The sequence below is a fragment of the Barbus barbus genome (assembly GCF_936440315.1).
Source record: "Barbus barbus genome assembly, chromosome: 40".
Taxonomy (NCBI): Eukaryota; Metazoa; Chordata; class Actinopteri; order Cypriniformes; family Cyprinidae; genus Barbus; species Barbus barbus.
In genome coordinates, this window is record NC_136718.1 from 26446730 (window position 1) to 26466729 (window position 20000).

At 33.7% G+C, this 20000-nt stretch overlaps 1 protein-coding gene across 2 annotated transcripts in view; it reads left to right on the forward strand.

Moving 5' to 3' along the window:
* The window catches only part of LOC306859227 (coiled-coil domain-containing protein 171-like), a 472225-nt gene that overhangs the window by 19859 nt on the left and 432366 nt on the right, over positions 1-20000 (forward strand). The window contains exons 21-24 of one of the 2 annotated variants that reach the window (XR_013783285.1): positions 293-347; positions 435-566; positions 1061-1213; positions 2465-3050. Coding sequence is in view for 1 of the 2 variants with exons in the window: in XM_079400145.1 (XP_079256271.1) it covers positions 293-347; positions 435-566; positions 1061-1213; positions 2465-2590 (466 nt within the window). In the remaining variant the exon portion in view is untranslated. Of the gene's footprint in view, positions 1-292; positions 348-434; positions 567-1060; positions 1214-2464; positions 3103-20000 lie in introns of those variants that run through there. The other variant, XM_079400145.1, reaches the window with a different exon arrangement.

Below are 20000 nucleotides of genomic sequence, written 5' to 3' on the forward strand. Positions count from 1 at the left end.
TTGTTTTAATTTTACATTTTTATTTAATTTTTAGTAAATAAAAAAAAATGTATTTAGTATTTTTTTATGTTTTTATTTTATTATTATTTATTCATTTTAATTGTAAATTATTATTACTTATTTAGAAAATAAAAGTTAAAGACCTCATTTTCTTTATGCAAAATATAATTCCTCATGTTTTTCTTTCGATATTAGATGAAATGTGAGCTGGACTTCTTGACAGGTTTCATGATATTCACTTGGGATGTTACATTGATTTTTTTCTTTTTTATTTCTGCATGCATGTTTACAGGAATAGAGAGTCTCTGATGAGCTACATCAAATCTGTGGAGGAGCGTTTACAAGAGGCAAGAACATACATTAACAGCATTAATATATTAAGGATATATTTGTTTTTCTGTTCTGCGTGTCTTCATGTTTTCTTTGGTTTTCAGATGAAAGATCACATCATTCTGTCCAGAAGAGTCTCTTCACAGGATTATTTCGCCCTACAGCTCTCCAGATTGTCCCTCATACCATCAGACTTGCAAAGCATCATGGGAAACCCAGAGACAGAAGCATGTCAGGTACAAACGCTTGCAAATCTCATTCTTCAACTTAGTATGCAAAGTGCATATTGTGCAGGTGCGGATGCATACTTCATACTTAATATGAATATTTAGCCGATACGTACATACTTAGCAAATAGGTGTGAATCAGCTAAGTTTGCATGCTAGGTATGCATGCTGATGCATACTTCAAATTATGTATATTATTAAGCATGCATGTTGTTGCATACTTAATACCTCATAATTTTAGCATTAGTATTCATGCTGATTTATACTTTATTACTAAGTTTGCATGCTGATTCACACTTTAAGCTTGCATGCTGATGCATACTTCATATTAAACATGTATTCTTAGTATGCATGCTGAAGCATACTTGTTGCATACTTCGTGACACAGAACAGTCACATACTCCCTCTTCCAGAGCAGAATGTGGACTGGGAGTCTCATATTGCATTTTCTGCCCTACCGTACAGTGGGAATGACTATGATACTGAGAGTGTGTGTGTTGTAGCGTTTGGTGATGCGTTTCCTGGAGCTGCATCAGCTGGTGTGCTCAAAAATATCATCTCAGGAGAGAGAGATCTCCTCATATGAGTCTCACATCACGGCGCTGAAGAGTGAACTACAGGACGCCTGTCTGCGGGAGAGAAACGGCTGTATACCGGTGAGAGCCAGTGGTGGAAAAGCAAGTTATTAAAGCTGAATTTTAGTATTGATTATTCTAAATGAAAATGATATCTAGGTCATGACTGTTATCTATTTGTGAACTAAATCTGCTGTGAAAGACAGAGCTGTTTTGGCCCATTGTATGAAATGCTTGAATGTGGATGTGCGCATTTGCATGTCCAAATCTGTATAAAAACTATAAATAACATAAAAATAATGCAAATGATTGCCCATGCATCTTTAGTTGCAGGTTGAAAGGTTATAAAACTTGTATGTTTGCATAGCGTTCCTCTTAAAATGTTATTTTCACTTGTTTGCACACTTGAATTATCAGTAACTTAAATTGATTTTTTTTTAGTATAAAGAAGTTGAATGTTTTCAGTGTATACATTTTAATAATTAATTTAAAAAATCACTGTTTTGCAGGTCAATACATATCCAGTGTCTCAAATCCATTAGTCTTTTTATTGTAGGATGAAGTATATAAAATCGCAAAATGCATAAACATGGTTCATCAATCAATCAATCAATCAGTACTTTTAATACCTTATTACATTAAAAATCAGGTACTTTTACTCAGTACTTTAATAAAAGTAATATTTTATTAATGTATTTGTACTTTTGCTACAGTAAAATTCAAAATGAGTGCTTAAACTGTTAGTGGAATAATATTTTATTAATGTAGCTGTACTTGTACTCCATTTAGAAAACGAGTAGGAAAACAAGTACTTAAACTATTACTGGAGTAACATTTTATTTGGTTATCTGTACTTTTACTCTAGTAAAATTAAAAATGAGTACTAATACTTTTAACTGGAGTAATATTTTATTATGCTGTCTGTATATTTATTAAATTAAAATTTAAAATGAGTACTAATGTAGTGATATTTTATTAGGGTATCTGTACTTTTTCTCAATTAAAATTGATCAGTACTTATACTTTTACTGTAGTAATATTTTATTATGCTATCTATACTTGTACTCACTTAAAATTGACAAGGAGTACTAATACTGAAGTAATATTTTATTAGGGTATCTGTACTTTTACTCAAGTAAAATTAAAAAACAAGTAGTTTTATTGGAGTAATAATTTATGAATATATCTGTTTGTTCAAAATTAGTACTTTTACTGAAGTAATATGTTATCATGGTGTCTGTACTTTTACTCTCTTAAAAATGATTAATTTTCCATATTTGAGTGTGAGTAACGTAGTCTTTTTGAACTCTCTCTTTTTGTTTTTTCTGGTAGTTGCTTGCATCCTCCGCCCCGTCAGCAGAGGTGGATTATGGGACGTGTTTTCTGACAGACGCTGCGGTCTCCTCCAGAAACTCGCTCTCAGATCTCCAGAGGAAAGTCAAAGAGAGAAAACACTGATGAACTGAAGCTGAATCACTGTGAGACAGACAGTTTCGCTCACATTCACAGGAGCGTTTCATCTTTATAATATCTGGTTTCTCATTTCCTGTGGATGATGTGTAATAGTGACACTTAACTAGTGTTATTAAATCTGCTGTGGTTTATTGATGCTAGTGCTGCTGTGTTTCTCATGCTCACATACACAAAACCACAGCGAGGGGAGAGCGCGCTGAAGCTTACACAATCTGCTTTTCTTTTCTTTCTTTTGTCTTTCTAAAAATATACACTACTGGCCAGAAGTTTTATGAAGTCTCTTCTGCTCACCACCAAGGTTGCGTTTATTTGTTCAAAAATGCATTTAAAATTGTGAAATATTATTCTAATTTTAAACAGCTGTTTTCTATGTGAATATGTGTTAAACTGTAATTTATTTCTGTGATCTGCAGCTGTATTTTCAGCATCATTACTCCAGTCTTCAGTGTCACATGATCTTCAGAAATCATTCTAATATACTGATTTACTGATCAACAAACATTTCTGATTATTATCAATGTTGAACACAGTTGTGCTGCTCAATATTTTCATTGAAACCGAGATATGGTTTATTTTTCAGGATTCACAGATGAATAGAAAGCTCAGAAGAACAGCATTTATTTGAAACAGAGATGTCTTTTATTGTCAGTCAAGTAAAGTTCGGTCAAGCTAGACTTTACAAACACTAATGAACTACATAGAAGCTATTTAAAGTAGAAATTATTTTTAATTCTAGATTTATTTTTTAATGATAGAATTAAAAATCAGAGCATTATTTATTATTATTATAAAAATCAGGGCACAAAAATAATGATGGCTAAAGCTAAAGTGAAGTTTAGATTTGGCAAAATCACCAAACTTTATACAATTTAATCAACACCAGTGTTTATTGAAATATTTATTTGCATAACATTTTGTTTTATTTTACATTAAGCAGAATTATTGAAAGTTACTTGTATTTTTTTCTCATAAAAGCTACAAACCACTTTTTTTTTTTTTTTTTGTCTGGTGCTTTTAAAGCTTAATTAATGCCTGATTATCTGAGGCAGTGACTCTGAGTTTTCACACAGATGCTGGATGTCAGAGAAGTGTGTGTTTAATCCGCCACTTGTCTGTGGAAATCCTCTTTCCAGTCGCTGCTCAGAGATGAGGAGAAACGGACAGCCGTAGCTCTCAGTTCATGTAGATTATCTGACTGTCAGTGGCTGCTTACACTGGCTGCTACTGATGGTGTGTGTGTGTGTGTGTGTGTGTTGCTGCATAGATGCATAATTCTCACCTTTCTGTGAAAAGTCACCTCTTTGACATCAAAAAAGGTTACCTGCAAGATTCACGTAGATCCAATGAGAAAGTGTTTGCTTAAAACAAAAGGAATATCTCAGAACGAGCCAATTACATGCTTACAGAAGTATTCCAGTAGCTGTTAAGCGTGTTAACATCTTTCTTGGCGGCTTCTTTCCTTACTACATGAGGCTTTTCTAAAGCTGCACTTTCACTCTTGTTCAGCCTTTTTACAGTTGAGCTCAAAAGTTTACATCCCCCTTTCAGAATCTGCATGCATACTTATAATGTTATTGCTTGCTGTCTAGAAAAAGGAACTCATGAGGGTCATTAAGTGGAGGTTCCAATTAGATCCTTTTTAAAAAGGCTCAAAAATGAGCCCTCCACACACAGCAGACAGGATGCAGACTTGAGTGGGTTCAGTTCTGTACAAACTCTAATGCTCCGGTGTGTTTCTGTAATTAATGCACACGTCTCCAAACCTCGGGAGTGCCTGTTTACTATTTACAGGAATCAGGTTAGTACAGTTATCTAAAACCATAGAAAAGATGGTACTTGAAATAAAATAGAAAGAAAAAAATTATATATATGTATGTGTGTGTGTGTATATATATTTATATATTTCGGCCAGGCAACATTTCTCAGTTTAATTTAGTTTGACTTTATAAAAGAACTAAAACTGAAGTAAAATATATATATATATATATATATAACAAAAATAATGCAATGAAAACAAAATATACAAATAAAAACATTCAAAATATTAATAAATGCTATAATAGTATCTCAGTAAAATTTAAAAACTGCGTCTCTGTATTCAATTCTGTGTCCTCTTAAGGTGTAAATGTATTACTTTGGGTTTTCTGTTAACCAATACATCCATTATGGAAATATACCATGGTTTTACTACAAAAGAATGTTACTGTAGTTAAGCCATGGTAGCCACAAATTAACTGGTTTTGCTACACTACCATAGTTTACCATGGTATTTGAAGTAAAAGTGTGGTTTAAAAAAAAAAAGCATGGTTATTACTACACTTTTACTATAAAAAAACATGGTTAGTTAGCCAAATTTTCTTAAGGGATTTGTATTTGTGTACACTTTCTTTGCTACTATTTTTGTTTTGTATTTATAACTTTACTGCCTTAAAGGTTTGATATTTTGTGCTGTTTAATAAAAAAAGAAAGATATCAGAACAAAGATTTGCGAACCCGCTCCGAGTCCCGATCTGAATCAAATGACTCGCTCGGTTGAATCGGTTTGTCTTCCATTCCCAAGATTTCCACATCAAAGACATCCAGCACAAAGCTAGGAACATGTTCAGGACAGGCAACCGGTTTACTGCTAACTAGTGAAAACTACATTGTGAATGTTGAATTTATCAGTATATATTGTAATAAATATCTGAGAAATGATCTGTATCTTATCTGATTGTTAGTCAATGTAAAAAGAGCAGATGAACTGAAAACAGGTGAAGTGTGTCGAGTTGATTCACTGAGAATGATTCAGTTGATTCGTGTGTTAAGTTCAGTGTTCAGTGCTGTCTGTTCATTCTCTCCTCTTCTGCTCTGCAGGATCTGCTCATGGATCACTCGGTCTCTGGAGATCTGCTGATGTTTCTGAGTAACTTCAGATCTGGAGGACTCTGTTCTGTTCTGATGGGCATTGATTCGGTCCACAGACTCGCTTCTGTACTAACACTGATCACCTGCTGCCATTGATGTTATGGTAACACTTTAGAACAGAGAACACTTATTCACTATTAACTACGGCTTCTCCCTCAATAAATGCTTAATTTGCTGCTTATTAATAGTTAGTAAGGTAGCTGTTAAGTTTAGGTGTTGTGTAGGATTAGGGATGTAGAATAAGGCATTAATATGTGCTTAATTATAAATGGCTAATATCTAGTAATATGCATGCTAATAAGCAACTAGTTAAGAGACCTTAAAATAAACTGTTACCGATGTTACTTTACACACTCCTGCATGTCCTGATAAACACTGTAAACAAAATCTGTGAGATTTACAGTAAAAATAACTTCATCACAGAACATACAGCAGTGTTATTTTAGTACTATTTATGCACTATTATATTTTTATTACCATTTTGTGTTTGCTTTTATGGTTATATTCTCATTTTAATTTCAGTGTAATTTTTTATTTTGTGCTTTTGTCATTTTCTTAATTTTTTTTTTTTTTTGTTTAGTTTTTGTTTTAAGTATTATGTTTAATTATACTGAAATATTTAATTCTAGTTAGTAATTTTAGTGCTTGAACTTCAGTTAGTTGCCAAGGCAATATTTCTAATTTTCAGTTTTTAGTAATATTTATATTTTATTTAAACTGTATTTCAATTAACAAAAATGGTTGCGATGGTTTTAGTTTTAAATCACGATAATAACTTTACATTTTGCAGATTTAACTTAAATGTACATTAAAATCTCATTAACTGAAATAATGTTAATGTACCAAATTACTCAAATCAGTTTTTTACCTTTTAATAATCTACTGTCAAGCAACAGTATTTTACTATAAAATTACATAACATAACAATCTTACAGTTTTTCACCATATTTTCTAAGGGAACTTACTTTTAACCAATTAACAGGATTTTACCATATATTTAGTCTTTTAATATTAAAATTAGTGTCATTTTTTTACAGTTTGATTTCTGTGGCAGTGACGACACCAAACAGATTCACTAAAATAATGATTGTTTCAAACATGTTTCCCAAACTCTCACATCATTGGTCAATATACAGAAAGCCCCGCCCCCGAACTCACATCATTGGTTGAGTCAGACACGAGTCGTGATCATTGAAGCAGATGTGTTTGTGCTGTGAATGACGGTGAGAATGAAACTTCAGCTAACAATAATAATAATAATTACATTGATATAGCACTTTTCAAAGCGCTTAAAGATGCTGATTGAGACTCAAACTCAGAAAGTGTTGCGCTGAAGCATCAGTTTATCTCTGGTGAGATGTTGAGTCGCGTCAGCAGCATCAGATCCTCAGGGGCTGTTTCATGATCTCTGGAGGATCTACTGGAGCTTCAAACTGTCCTGCTTACAGAAACACTCCTCAAACATGTCCTTTAGCAAGCTTCTGGCTCTGTTCGTTCAGTCATTTATACTCTTAACATGTCATTCCATTATAACTTTATATACGTAATGCTTTTCACAAGTTTGGGGTCAGTAAGATTATTTTAATGAAACTAGTACTTTAATTCATCGAGGACACATCAAATTCATCAAAAGTGCCAGGAAAGACACTTCTAATGTTTTATAATATAAGATCAGTGTGGGGTAAGTTACTCTAAAAAAGTAATTAATTACTAGTTACTAATTACATCTTCAACAGTGTAATTACTGTACAAATTACTCTCTCCAAAAATAATTAAATGACTTATTACTCATTACAGTAACACTTTATTTTAAGGTGTCATAATACAGAGTAATTACCTAATTAAGTACTTAGTAGTAGCCGTTGTACTTGCATGAAACAAAAAGTACATTTCATGTAACTAGGTTATGGAACAGCCTGTAATTATGTAATTATGTAGATGTAATAAGCAGCTACTGTTACACATATGTAACAAACCGAGTCTGTTACACCGCTACTCGTACACTTAAGTACAATCTTGATACACTTTATTTTAAGTAGCTTATGTCTGTGTTCTTTTATAATTACATTGTATAAAGTCTGCAACACATATGTAACAATCTTTTGGTTCGGCCTGTTACATATGTGTAACAGCTGTCTATTACATCTACATAATTACTAACTGTAATTACAGGCTGTTCCATAACTTAGTTACATAAAAAGTACATTTTGTTCCATGTAAGTACAACGGCTACTACTAAGTACTTAATTATGTAATTATGTAGATGTAATAAGCAGCTACTGTTACACATATGTAACAAACCGAGTCTGTTACACCGCTACTCGTACACTTAAGTACAATCTTGATACACTTTATTTTAAGTAGCTTATGTCTGTGTTCTTTTATAATTACATTGTATAAAGTCTGCAACACATATGTAACAATCTTTTGGTTCGGCCTGTTACATATGTGTAACAGCTGTCTATTACATCTACATAATTACTAACTGTAATTACAGGCTGTTCCATAACTTAGTTACATGAAAAGTACATTTTGTTCCATGTAAGTACAACGGCTACTACTAAGTACTTAATTAGGTAATTATTGTATTATTGGACACCTTAAAATAAAGTGTTACCGTAATGACTTTCTAAATCCTATATCAAAGTTCATGAATGGCACAAGGACAGACAGGAACCGTTCTTTTAATTCTTTCAAATAAATAATATATAACTACATCAATTATTCTGGTCACACTTTAGATTAGAGTCCAGTTCTCACTATTAACTAACTATTAACTATTAACTAACTATACTTTTACCTCAATATACTCCTAAATTCTGCTTATTAATACTTGGTAGAGTTGCTGTTTTTTAATCAAATAAATGCAGCCTCGTTGAGCAGAAGAGACTCTTTCAAAAACATTAAACAATCGTACTGACCCCAAAGTTTTGAGTGTGTTTTGAAATAATACTGTAAATGTGTCTCTTCTGGTCACTGGGGTCTTTAAGAGGATCATGTGGCAGAATGTGAATGCAGTTGAGCAGCTTTAATCTCACGTCTGATTAAATGCTGTTTCACAAACACCCTGTCAGCCGATTCTGCTGTAACGGCACATTTTACTGCTTAGAGTCCCTTCGTCCCGTCGTGATGAATACATGAGCGTTTACAGTCATTACTGACGCTTAACGCATGCAGTTATCACAGTCTGATTAAGTCCAGTGTGAGATGTCAGTTTACGGCTGGCTGCTTTTATTGCAGGACATTGAAAAGTTCCAGAAAGAGCAAGAGATGTTCAGCTTTAATCGTTTTATTAAAGCTTGTTAGTTTGGAGGGAAAGACGCTTTGAGTCGGGATGTTGGTCACACAGTAGAAGTGTTTGAGTGTTTGCTGGACCATAAAACAGCTGGAAATCTCATCGGATGGTGATAAAAATATAGCATTTATTTTTTAAATATTATATTTGCTTGTTTATATATTCATAAAGTCAAAAATGGTTTAAAGAAGTGACTGTATTTGCACAATTTAAAAGCAATACAAACCATGCAGCTGTTTAAAAAGTACAACGTTTTTCAGTTCTTTCTTTCTTTCTTTCTTTCTTTCTTTCTTTCTTTCTTTCTCTTTTTCTATCTCTCTCTTTCTTTCTTTCTTTCTTTCTTTCTTTCTCTTTTTCTATCTCTCTCTTTCTTTCTTTCTTTCTCTTTTTCTTTCTTTCTTTCTCTGTTTCTTTCTTTCTCTTTTTCTATCTCTCTCTTTCTTTCTTTCTTTCTTTCTTTCTCTTTTTCTATCTCTCTCTTTCTTTCTCTTTTTCTTTCTTTCTTTCTCTGTTTCTTTCTTTCTCTTTTTCTATCTCTCTCTTTCTTTCTTTCTCTTTTTCTATCTTTCTTTCTTTCTCTCTTTCTTTCTTTCTTTCTTTCTTTCTTTCTTTCTCTTTTTCTATCTCTCTCTTTCTTTCTTTCTTTCTTTCTTTCTTTCTTTCTCTTTTTCTATCTCTCTCTTTCTTTATTTCTTTCTCTTTTTCTTTCTTTCTTTCTCTGTTTCTTTCTTTCTCTTTTTCTATCTCTCTCTTTCTTTCTTTCTCTTTTTCTATCTTTATTTCTTTCTCTCTCTTTCTTTCTTTCTCTTTTTCTATCTTTCTTTCTTTCTCTCTTTCTTTCTTTCTCTTTTTCTATCTCTCTATCTCTCTTTCTTGCTTGCTTTCTTTCTTTCTCTTTTTCTATCTTTATTTCTTCCTCTCTCTTTCTTTCTTTCTCTTTTTCTATCTTTATTTCTTTCTCTCTCTTTCTTTCTTTCTCTTTTTCTATCTCTCTCTTTCTTTCTTTCTCTTTTTCTATCTTTATTTCTTTCTCTCTCTTTTTCTATCTTTCTTTCTTTCTCTCTTTCTTTCTTTCTCTTTTTCTATCTCTCTATCTCTCTTTCTTGCTTGCTTTCTTTCTTTCTCTTTTTCTATCTTTATTTCTATCTCTCTCTTTCTTTCTTTCTCTTTTTCTATCTTTATTTCTTTCTCTCTCTTTCTTTCTTTCTCTTTTTCTATCTCTCTATCTCTCTTTCTTGCTTGCTTTCTTTCTTTCTCTTTTTCTATCTTTCTTTCTTTCTCTTTTTCTATCTCTCTATCTCTCTTTCTTGCTTGCTTTCTTTCTTTCTCTTTTTCTATCTTTATTTCTATCTCTCTCTTTCTTTCTTTCTCTTTTTCTATCTTTATTTCTTTCTCTCTCTTTCTTTCTTTCTCTTTTTCTATCTTTATTTCTTTCTCTCTCTTTCTTTCTTTCTCTTTTTCTATCTTTATTTCTTTCTCTCTCTTTCTTTCTTTCTCTTTTTCTATCTTTATTTCTTTCTCTCTCTTTCTTTCTTTCTCTTTTTCTATCTTTATTTCTTTCTCTCTCTTTCTTTCTTTCTCTTTTTCTATCTCTCTCTTTCTTTCTTTCTCTTTTTCTATCTTTATTTCTTTCTCTCTCTTTCTTTCTTTCTCTTTTTCTATCTCTCTCTTTCTTTCTTTCTCTTTTTCTATCTTTATTTCTATCTCTCTCTTTCTTTCTTTCTCTTTTTCTATCTTTATTTCTTTCTCTCTCTTTCTTTCTTTCTCTTTTTCTATCTTTATTTCTTTCTCTCTCTTTCTTTCTTTCTCTTTTTCTATCTCTCTCTTTCTTTCTTTCTCTTTTTCTATCTTTATTTCTTTCTCTCTCTTTCGTTCTTTCTCTTTTTCTATCTCTCTCTTTCTTTCTTTCTTTCTTTCTTTCTTTCTCTTTCTCTCTCTTTCTTTCTTTCTCTCTCTTTCTTTCTTTCTCTTTTTCTATCTCTCTCTTTCTTTCTTTCTTTCTTTCTCTTTTTCTATCTCTCTATCTCTCTCTTTCTTGCTTGCTTTCTTTCTTTCTCTTTTTCTATCTTTATTTCTTTCTCTCTCTTTCTTTCTTTCTCTTTTTCTATCTTTCTCTCTTTCTTTCTTTCTCTTTTTCTATCTCTCTATCTCTCTCTTTCTTGCTTGCTTTGTTTCTTTCTTTCTCTTTTTCTATCTCTCTCTTTCTTTCTTTCTTTCTTTCTCTCTTTCTTTCTTTCTCTTTTTCTATCTTTATTTCTTTCTCTCTCTTTCTTTCTTTCTCTTTTTCTATCTTTCTTTCTTTCTTTCTCTCTTTCTTTCTTTCTTTCTCTTTTTCTATCTTTCTTTCTCTCTCTTTTTCTTTCTTTCTTTCTATCCCTGACATATCTGGTTATATGATTGTTCAATATGTTTGGTTAAAAATAAATTAAAAAAATTTCATGTGAAATGTTTAGCATCTAAAATATTCTGTAACAATGATTTTTAAAAATGAAGTTGTATATAAAGCAAAGGTTATTAAAGAAACATTATTTCACTGCCAAATGTAATGTTTAATGTTAATTAAAAATGTGGTTTCTTGGTAATTAATTATCAAATGTACTAGCACTTTCTAGGTGAATATTGTTTCTACATCTTTTTTCCCACAGAGTATCCTCTTTATTAACTTTAGAGCGGAAGCGGTAAAATAATGCATGCATTTGCACAGTTTAAATGTATTTGGAAACAGTTTATGAAAGGAAAAACTTGAAAACAATACAAACCATGCAGTTGTGTAAAATTAACAGTGTTTTTTTTCTGTAAAGTATTTATTTTCTTTCTTTCTATATGCCCCTGACATATTTCATTATAGGATTTTACAATATGCTTAGTTTTAACATTAAAAATAAAATAAATAATACTTTTAAAAATGAAAAGTTTAGCCTATAAAATATGCTATAAAAATTATTTTTAAAAAGGAAGTTGTATAGAAAACAAAGGTTATTGAAAATTCCTGCAAAATGTAATGTTTATTTCAATATGTCAGTTGCTATAAGTGTTATAAGTGAAAATTGTTATTTTTATTGGTACAAAACCAGCCTGTTATGCTGCATAATGTCTGAAACTGGTATTTGGTATCATGTTATAATAACTGATCATCATAATCATAAACACACTGGTTTGTAGCTCTTCTAGTAGTTTACCGATGAATGTCAAGCCTCATATTGACAGCAAACAGATGGATATTTAGAAACTAAACTCACTTTTTTCTCCACAATCGCATCGGGGAACTTCTGAAAGGGATTCAAGTTTTAATTATGACAAAGATCATCAGTCAGACTCGTCTCGGTGTGTGTTTGTCCCCCTTTACATCGCCGATGTGCCAAGTTGGATCGCGCACAAAGAGGCGATGTCTCAATGTGGGACAGCAGAGAGTGGCATCAGAGGGAAGTGGATTAAAGTAGGTTCCTCTCCTCCTCCTCACTCCTCGTTCTCTTCCCTCACGGCCGCGTGTTTCTTGGCTGGGTCACCTGAGTCCTCCGGTTGGCCGGGGCTCGCAGGTAACGAAGTCTGACGCTAACGAGAAGGAGCTTTGATGCCGTCCCCAGTTACTTAAACACAACAACCTTCATTAATTCACAACGAGGGTCCCATCAGGTTCTCATTAACAGACACTCACCGGCGTGTTATTAACTATTAATCCTGCTGTTTCTGGGTGTTTCCGCTGCCAAAGGCCTGATTTGCGCGCGTCGTGAGGATTGATGCCGCAGGTTTGTCCCTCATGAGGGTCGGACTGAGAGAGATTCGGCTCTGGAGATGATTTGTGATGCTTTCTGTGGTTTGTTTTATCTGTTGCAGGAGCTAAAGAAGTAGTTCTGAATATTTTGCTGATTATTGGGAATGATGAACAAAAATTACATTTTATTTCTTTACTCATGCAGAGATCAAAAATGATTTGGAATTAGTGAAAGTGTACCATAAATTTAATTTAAATCCTATATTGGGAAGTCGTGGCCTAATGGTTAGAGAGTTGGACTTGTAATGCAAAGGTTGTGGGTTCGAGTCTCGGGCCGGCAGGGATTGTAGGTGGGGGGAGTGAATGTCCAGCTCTCTCCACCCTCAATACCACGACTGAGGTGCCCTTGAGCAAGACACCGAACCCCCAACTGCTCCCCGGGCGCCGCAGCATAAATGCTGCCCACTGCTCCGGGTGTGTGTTCACGGTGTGTGTGTGTGTGTGTGTGTGTGTGTGTGTTCACTGCTGTGTGTGTGTGTGTGTGTTCACTGCTGTGTGTGTGTGTGTGTGTTCACTGCTGTGTGTGTGTGTGTGTGTGTGTTCACTGCTGTGTGTGTGTGTGTGTGTTCACTGCTGTGTGTGTGTGTGTGTGTGTGTGTGTGTTCACTGCTGTGTGTGTGTGTGTGTTCACTGCTGTGTGTGTGTTCACTGCTGTGTGTGTGTGTGTGTGTGTGTTCACTGCTGTGTGTGTGTGTGTGTGTGTGTGTGTGTGTTCACTGCTGTGTGTGTGTGTGTGTGTTCACTGCTGTGTGTGTGTGTGTGTTCACTGCTGTGTGTGTGTTCACTGCTGTGTGTGTGTGTGTGTGTGTTCACAGCTGTGTGTGTGTGTGTGTGCACGTTGGATGGGTTAAATGCAGAGCACGAATTCTGAGTATGGGTCACCAAACTTGGCTGAATGTCACGTCACTTTCAAAGTTCATGAATGATACGAGGATATACTTGGAATGTTTAAAATTCTTCTGGTCACAACTTAAGATTAGAGTCCAATTCTCACTATTAACTATCTATTAAACTAACTATCCTTTTGCCTCAATATACTCCTAATTACTGCTTATTAATACTTAGTAAAGTAGTAGTTAAGTTTAAGAATTGGGTTTGAATAAGGATTTAGAATAAGGTAAGACATTAATATGTGCTTTTTAAGTAATAATACACAGCCAATATTCCAGTAATATTTATGCTAATAACCAACTAGTTAATATTGAGAACTGAACACTAAAGTGTTATTAATATTCTTATTAACTCAAAGTATTTAAAGTGAGAAGGGTTCATAAAAAGCATGCATTTTGAGGTTAGACTTTAAATGTTGATGTTAAATCCACTATTCTATTGTATTGCATATAAATCAGTCTATACACAGTATTAAGTTCAATTACATAAGAAGTAACTGTAATTAACTACAGAAAAAATAAGAGCAATCCCTTACTTTTTCAATTTGACAACATATTGCATTTTCAGTTTTCTGATGTTGGTTATTTAAGTTAGTAATTTAGTAGTTATTTTTTTATAAGTAGTGTTTTAATTTGATTAACATTATCTTGATTGTACATATAGTTAATTATTAGCTTTTCAGTAACTCACAACCCCTCTGCAGTTTCTGGATTCTGATTGGCTGTCAGGGTTTTATCGTTCATCAGCTGGAAATAAATCGTGAAGAATTAATGCTTCAAAAATGTACAAACAAGTTAAATCACTAAAGATGTTTAGAAAGACAATATATAAATAAATAAAAAGCCTTTACTTATCCAGAAGTAAAATTAGATTTGGCCAAGAATGAGTATGTTTAAAAAAATCTTTTTTCTTTAAAGTTGTAATTATTAAAACTTTATTTTTCTATATTGTTATATTTTTTAGCATGAATGGGCCTTAATTAATTCCTGCATTTAATTCAGCTCAGACTGCTTAACATAAAAATCTAACTTTGTTTTGCTAGTTATTTTCAGTTTTATATTTTAATAACGATTTAATGACAAAGTCTGAATATGTTCTATTAACTAGTGTTATTTTAGTTATTTATAGGATTCATTAACATTTGAATTAGCTTTCATTTTTTACGTTTGTTTTAGTCATTTTGTTGTGTGCTTTAATCATTTTTGATTTAGATTTATTTCAGTTTTAATAGTTTTAGTTCTTCAGCTTAAACTTTTGTTAGTTAGTTGCCAAAACAACATTTAAAATTCAGCTGAAGTTTCATTTTATTTTAGTTTATTTCATTGAAGAAAAATGATTTAATAGTTTGTTTCCTATAACAACACTGCTAAATGTGAACAATCTGAACAAGATGGATTTCATCATTATATTATTTGCATACCACACTTGTTTTCTTGAATTTATTTTAATTTATATTAACATTTGATGCAAACCGAGCTAAATACTAAACCCTGAACTCACGTCAAGCTTGAACACCGTTTCTCCGAGATGTCCTCCAGGAAAGTGTCTAAGAGTGTTTAATCTGTAAGAAAAGAGCTGTTTAAAATGCTCAAATCAGCACATTTGAGATCTGCTCTGAGCTTTTAGACGTGTTTCTGTGTGGTTTTAGCCCAGAGCTCTTTCAATGTGTTTTAAATTTCTCTCTCTCTTCAAGACAAAGGAGCGCTCTCGTCCAATCAAACGCAGCCGCTCTACTGTTCTCGTTAGGAGTGGGCGGAGTCTAGTCTCTGATAGTGATTAGGGCTCTTTATATGGACTCGGGCCCCAGTGATTTCATCAGAGCTCCAGCAGGAGACTCCAGACACGGACTAAACCCGACTCCGGCCCGTCTGGACACATGGGGACGTGGACACACACACTCCTCCAGGAGGTATCACACATGCACATACACCACAATACTTGCTGTCTAGGCGTCTGAAATGCTCATGTTTATTAAATGGCTTCATCAGATTTATTTAAACAGAAAATATGATTCACTCAACTAGAACATTTTAACTGTTAAAACTTGAAAAATGCAACGATTTGAAGTAGAATGTTAGTTTTTATGTTTCCTTTAGTTTATTCTCTATGTGCTTCATTTTATTGGAGAGTAAGTATAATTTTGATTGAATTGTGTCTGGATTGACAGACGGACAGTGACGAGTCTCTTCTGAAGCGAGATGAACAGACCACGGCTCTGAAGATGAAGGAGGTACGGATTCGTTCGTTGATTCACTAAACTGCATTAACTTCATAAATAAGGTGTCAAATTTACCTGAATATACTTGTGCTCTGAATGACATTTTTACCCAGCTTACTCATTTTTATTAAGATTGCTTGTGTTTTGATGTCAAAATAATTTTCTGTCTTGCTGATCTGACTTATCAATCTTATCAAAAATGGAATTTTATTATCCTAAACTTTAAGTTTATTTTATATACATTTCAGTGTGAAACTATAATCCTTGTGCAAAGAGGCTTCATCCCTCACAACAGTCTCTAATCATAACCATAACATACTTCACTGTCAACGCACGCCACAATTATATAAACATTTAAAAAAATTATACAAATAATTTGTAAAAATGTATTAAAATTAATCTTTAAAAAAAATTATTTAATGTATTTTTTTAAATGTTTTTATAATTGTATTGTAATTTATTTATTGTGATTTGATTTTTAAACTATGTATATATCTTTTTTTAAATGATAAATGTATTGTTTTCTTTAACTGATTCAGATTGTGATTAAACGTGTTTTGCACAGTTCAAGCATCAAAGGGAATGTAACGAGAAACAAACCCTTGTTTTTTTATTTATTTGAAGGTGTCCTTGTTATACATCAAAGTACTAAATAATATTAATTAACTACATATACTTACTATATGGTTATGGTTAGGATTAGGGTTTATTTTAGGGTTACTTGCATGTAATTATGCATAATTTAGTCTTATTATAATAGTAAGTACATGTAACATCTAACAAGGACAGCTTAAAATAAAGTGTTACCAAAGTTTATTTATGGTTTATTCGTAGATTTGTATTACTTTTTAATACTTAAGTACAATTGTGGAATCTTTAGAAGTATTTGATGCTAGTCTGTCTGTGTTCTTGTTCTGCAGGTGGTCGGCTGCACACATGTTGACTGTCTGTGTGAGTGTTTTCTGCCGGGACAAACTCAGATCAGGTCATGTGATCGCTGCGCTCATGGATGGGTCGTTCATGGTATGAATCGTGTGTGTGTGAGAGAGAGAGAGAGTGTGTGTGTATGTGTGCTGAAGCCTGGATTCCCGTCATCAGTGACTCTATCATGTGTGTGCAGCCGTGGGTAAGGTGTGTGCCCCAGCTCTGCTGTGTTCGGGGCAGGTGGAGATCGTCCAGAGTAGCGTGGTGTTTGACATCAGCAGTCTGATTCTATACGGGACGCAGGCGCTTCCCATCCGGATGAAGATCCTGCTGGATCGGCTGTTCAGCGTCCTCACACACACACAGGTGCTCAACATCATACAGACACTCGGCTGGACGCTGCGTGACTACGTGAGAGGATACATGCTGCAGGTAAGCACACACACACACACACGTTTGTTTTTGTGAAAAGTGGGGGCATCCCATAGGCGTAATGGTTTTTATACTGTACAAACTGTATGTGCTATTGCCCTACACCAACCCTACACCTAAACCTAGTCCTCACAGGAGACTTTGTGCATTTCTACTTTCCCCCAAAAACTCACTCTGTATGATTTATAAGCGTTTTGAAAAGTGGGGACATGGGGCAATGTCCTGAAAAGTCACCTTCTCCTTGTAATACCTGTGTCATTATACACATTTATGTCCTCATTTGTCACAAAAACGCGCGCGCACACACACACACACTCACACACACACACACACACAGAAACACACACTCTCACACACAGACACGGAGAAACACAAATGCACATGCACATATATACACTAGGGGTGTAACGGTACTCAAACATGACGGTTCCGTATGTTTTCAGTACAGCAGGGAGAAAAAAAACTAAACATAAAATTGCTTTTTCCTTTCTTTTTTAATTAAACAGTGGTTTACTGAACAAATTGGTCTTTCATCAAATATATTCAATTATAACAAAAATTATAAATAAAAATCTACCTCAGCTTCTGCTTTAAACTATAGGACGCCCTTTAACATTACTATAAGGTTACAATTAACAACAGAGCCCAAACTTAAATTTGATTTATTCTTTAAATATAATAATCAACACTCAGCTTAAAAAAAGTATACAAACATGTAAATTGCACATAATGTTTTTAAATTAACTTATTAAATTATAAACTTTCTAGTTGTTTTTGAAATATATTTATTTACACAGTTGCTGTCATATTTGTTTCAGATTTATTTAAACATACATTAAATAAGATATCACTAACAGGTAAAGTAAAATATAATGAGTAAATCGTTTAATATTTCGCAAAATGCTCTTCTCTGGACTTGACTTCTCTAGCAAACTAACGAGCTGTTGACACTGATGAGGTAACTGAAATGCTACGTGACATTTTATTTCGTCTGTTTTATTGATGTCTGTCCGCGGTTGAAACACTGATTGAGCGATTACATGAGGCATGAGATGTTCATTCATGTTTATTTCATGCTGAAACGAACGGTAGTAGTAAAGAGGATGGGATGATTGCGCTGCCGCTTGAACCGAGGCGTTCTGTGGCGCCTCATCAAAGAGTGCTAATACACCATTTATTGTTTGAATTCCCTGAAAAAAGATAAGACTTTGCTTCTATATTAAAAGTAACAATATATGTGTCCCTGGAGCACAAAAGCAGTCATCAGTAACACAGGTATATTTGTAGCAATAGCCAACAATACATTGTATGAATCAAAATTATACATTTTTATTTTATGCCAAAAATCATTAGGCTATTAAGTAAAGATTTTGTAAATTTCCTACCATAAACATATCAAAACTTAATTTTTGATTAGTAACATGCATTGCTAAGAACTTAATTTGAACAACTTTCTCAATATTTAGATTTTTTTGCTCCCTCAGATTCCAGATTTTCAAATAGTTGCATCTCAGACAAATATTGTCCTATCCTAACAAACCATACATCAATGGAAAGATTATTTAGATGATGTATAAATTTTAAAAAATGTACCCTAATGACTGGTTTTGTGGTCCAGGGTCACACATGAAACTGAAAGTTTACAGTTAAGTTCCACTCATGCAGTGATTAAAACAATGCTGTATTTGTTCAGTACACATGTGTACCAAACAAAAAAAAACACCCCTAATATACACACATACACACGCACAGACACACCCGCAAAATCATTCATACGCAGTATTACTCAGTGTGTCCTTTTATCTTAGACTATGAAACCTTCTGAACTAAGTGTGGGTAGTGATAGTCAAATCTAGCCTAAACCATTAAGTACTCACTGACGTAGACGTCGAATGACGTAGATGTTTGCTTGTGGGTGTTTTTGTTTGAAGCAAACACTTACACAAACTCACAATCTCACTCACACACGCATGCACACGCACTCAAACACTGTCAGAATGATTTTTTTCTCATTTGATGCACAATAAAAGCATTGACAGTCATTCAGAATCCATCCAATTTTAAAGAACACAAGCATTTATAGTGGCAGATGACTTGTAGGGGTCATGACAGATTTTTAAAATTATTTTAATATGTTCCTTGAGATTTACTTATAATGTTAATAAAGTTATTTTGCATGCAAAAAACAAATGAGGAAAAATTATTTTCAACCATCATTCTAAACCTCTGTCTAAAAACTACCTGTTTTTAAGGGGCGGGTCCTTTAAGGCTTGTCACTGTTATGATTGGCTAACATCACTGCATAGGAAACAGTATCAACGCCCCCTTTGATCTTTCACTGCATTTCTCCTGATGACGGACTCAAGCGCTGGACTGTGTCAGAAAGCAAACGCATTTCTGAATACTGTATCCAATGTAGACAAGATAGCGGTAGTGATTGTGATTTCTGTTTGCTTTTGACGAGACACGACACTCGCATTCAGCGTGATCAAGTCAGACGTTTAGCGGCTGTATGTCAGTGGGTGGAGCCTATGATGAGAAGATGACTATTCGTCGATGTCTTGCTCTGAAGGCATGTTTATGCAAATCTTTGTGCCCAGGTGACATCACATTGCCCCATTGGATCCAAAACAAGCCATTTTTGGAGCTTGATTAAATAAATGCTTTGTTTATAATGAGGAGGACGTTTTAAAGTGTAAAACTTGCAGGATGTTTTAATGGTAAAAAGACTTCTTATAAGCCAAAAGATCGAGGCAAATTTGATTTCTGATGTCATGACCCTTTTATGATAAACAAACTTTATTACTTGTTTAACTTTATTCATTATTACTTGTCGGCACCTCTATATAGCGTCATATAGTGCTATTGCGCTTTGGGTGTCTCGAGTTCAAGTCCCAGCTCGCGGACCTTTCCCAATCCCATCTCCCACTTCGCTTTCTGTCTACATACTGCCCTA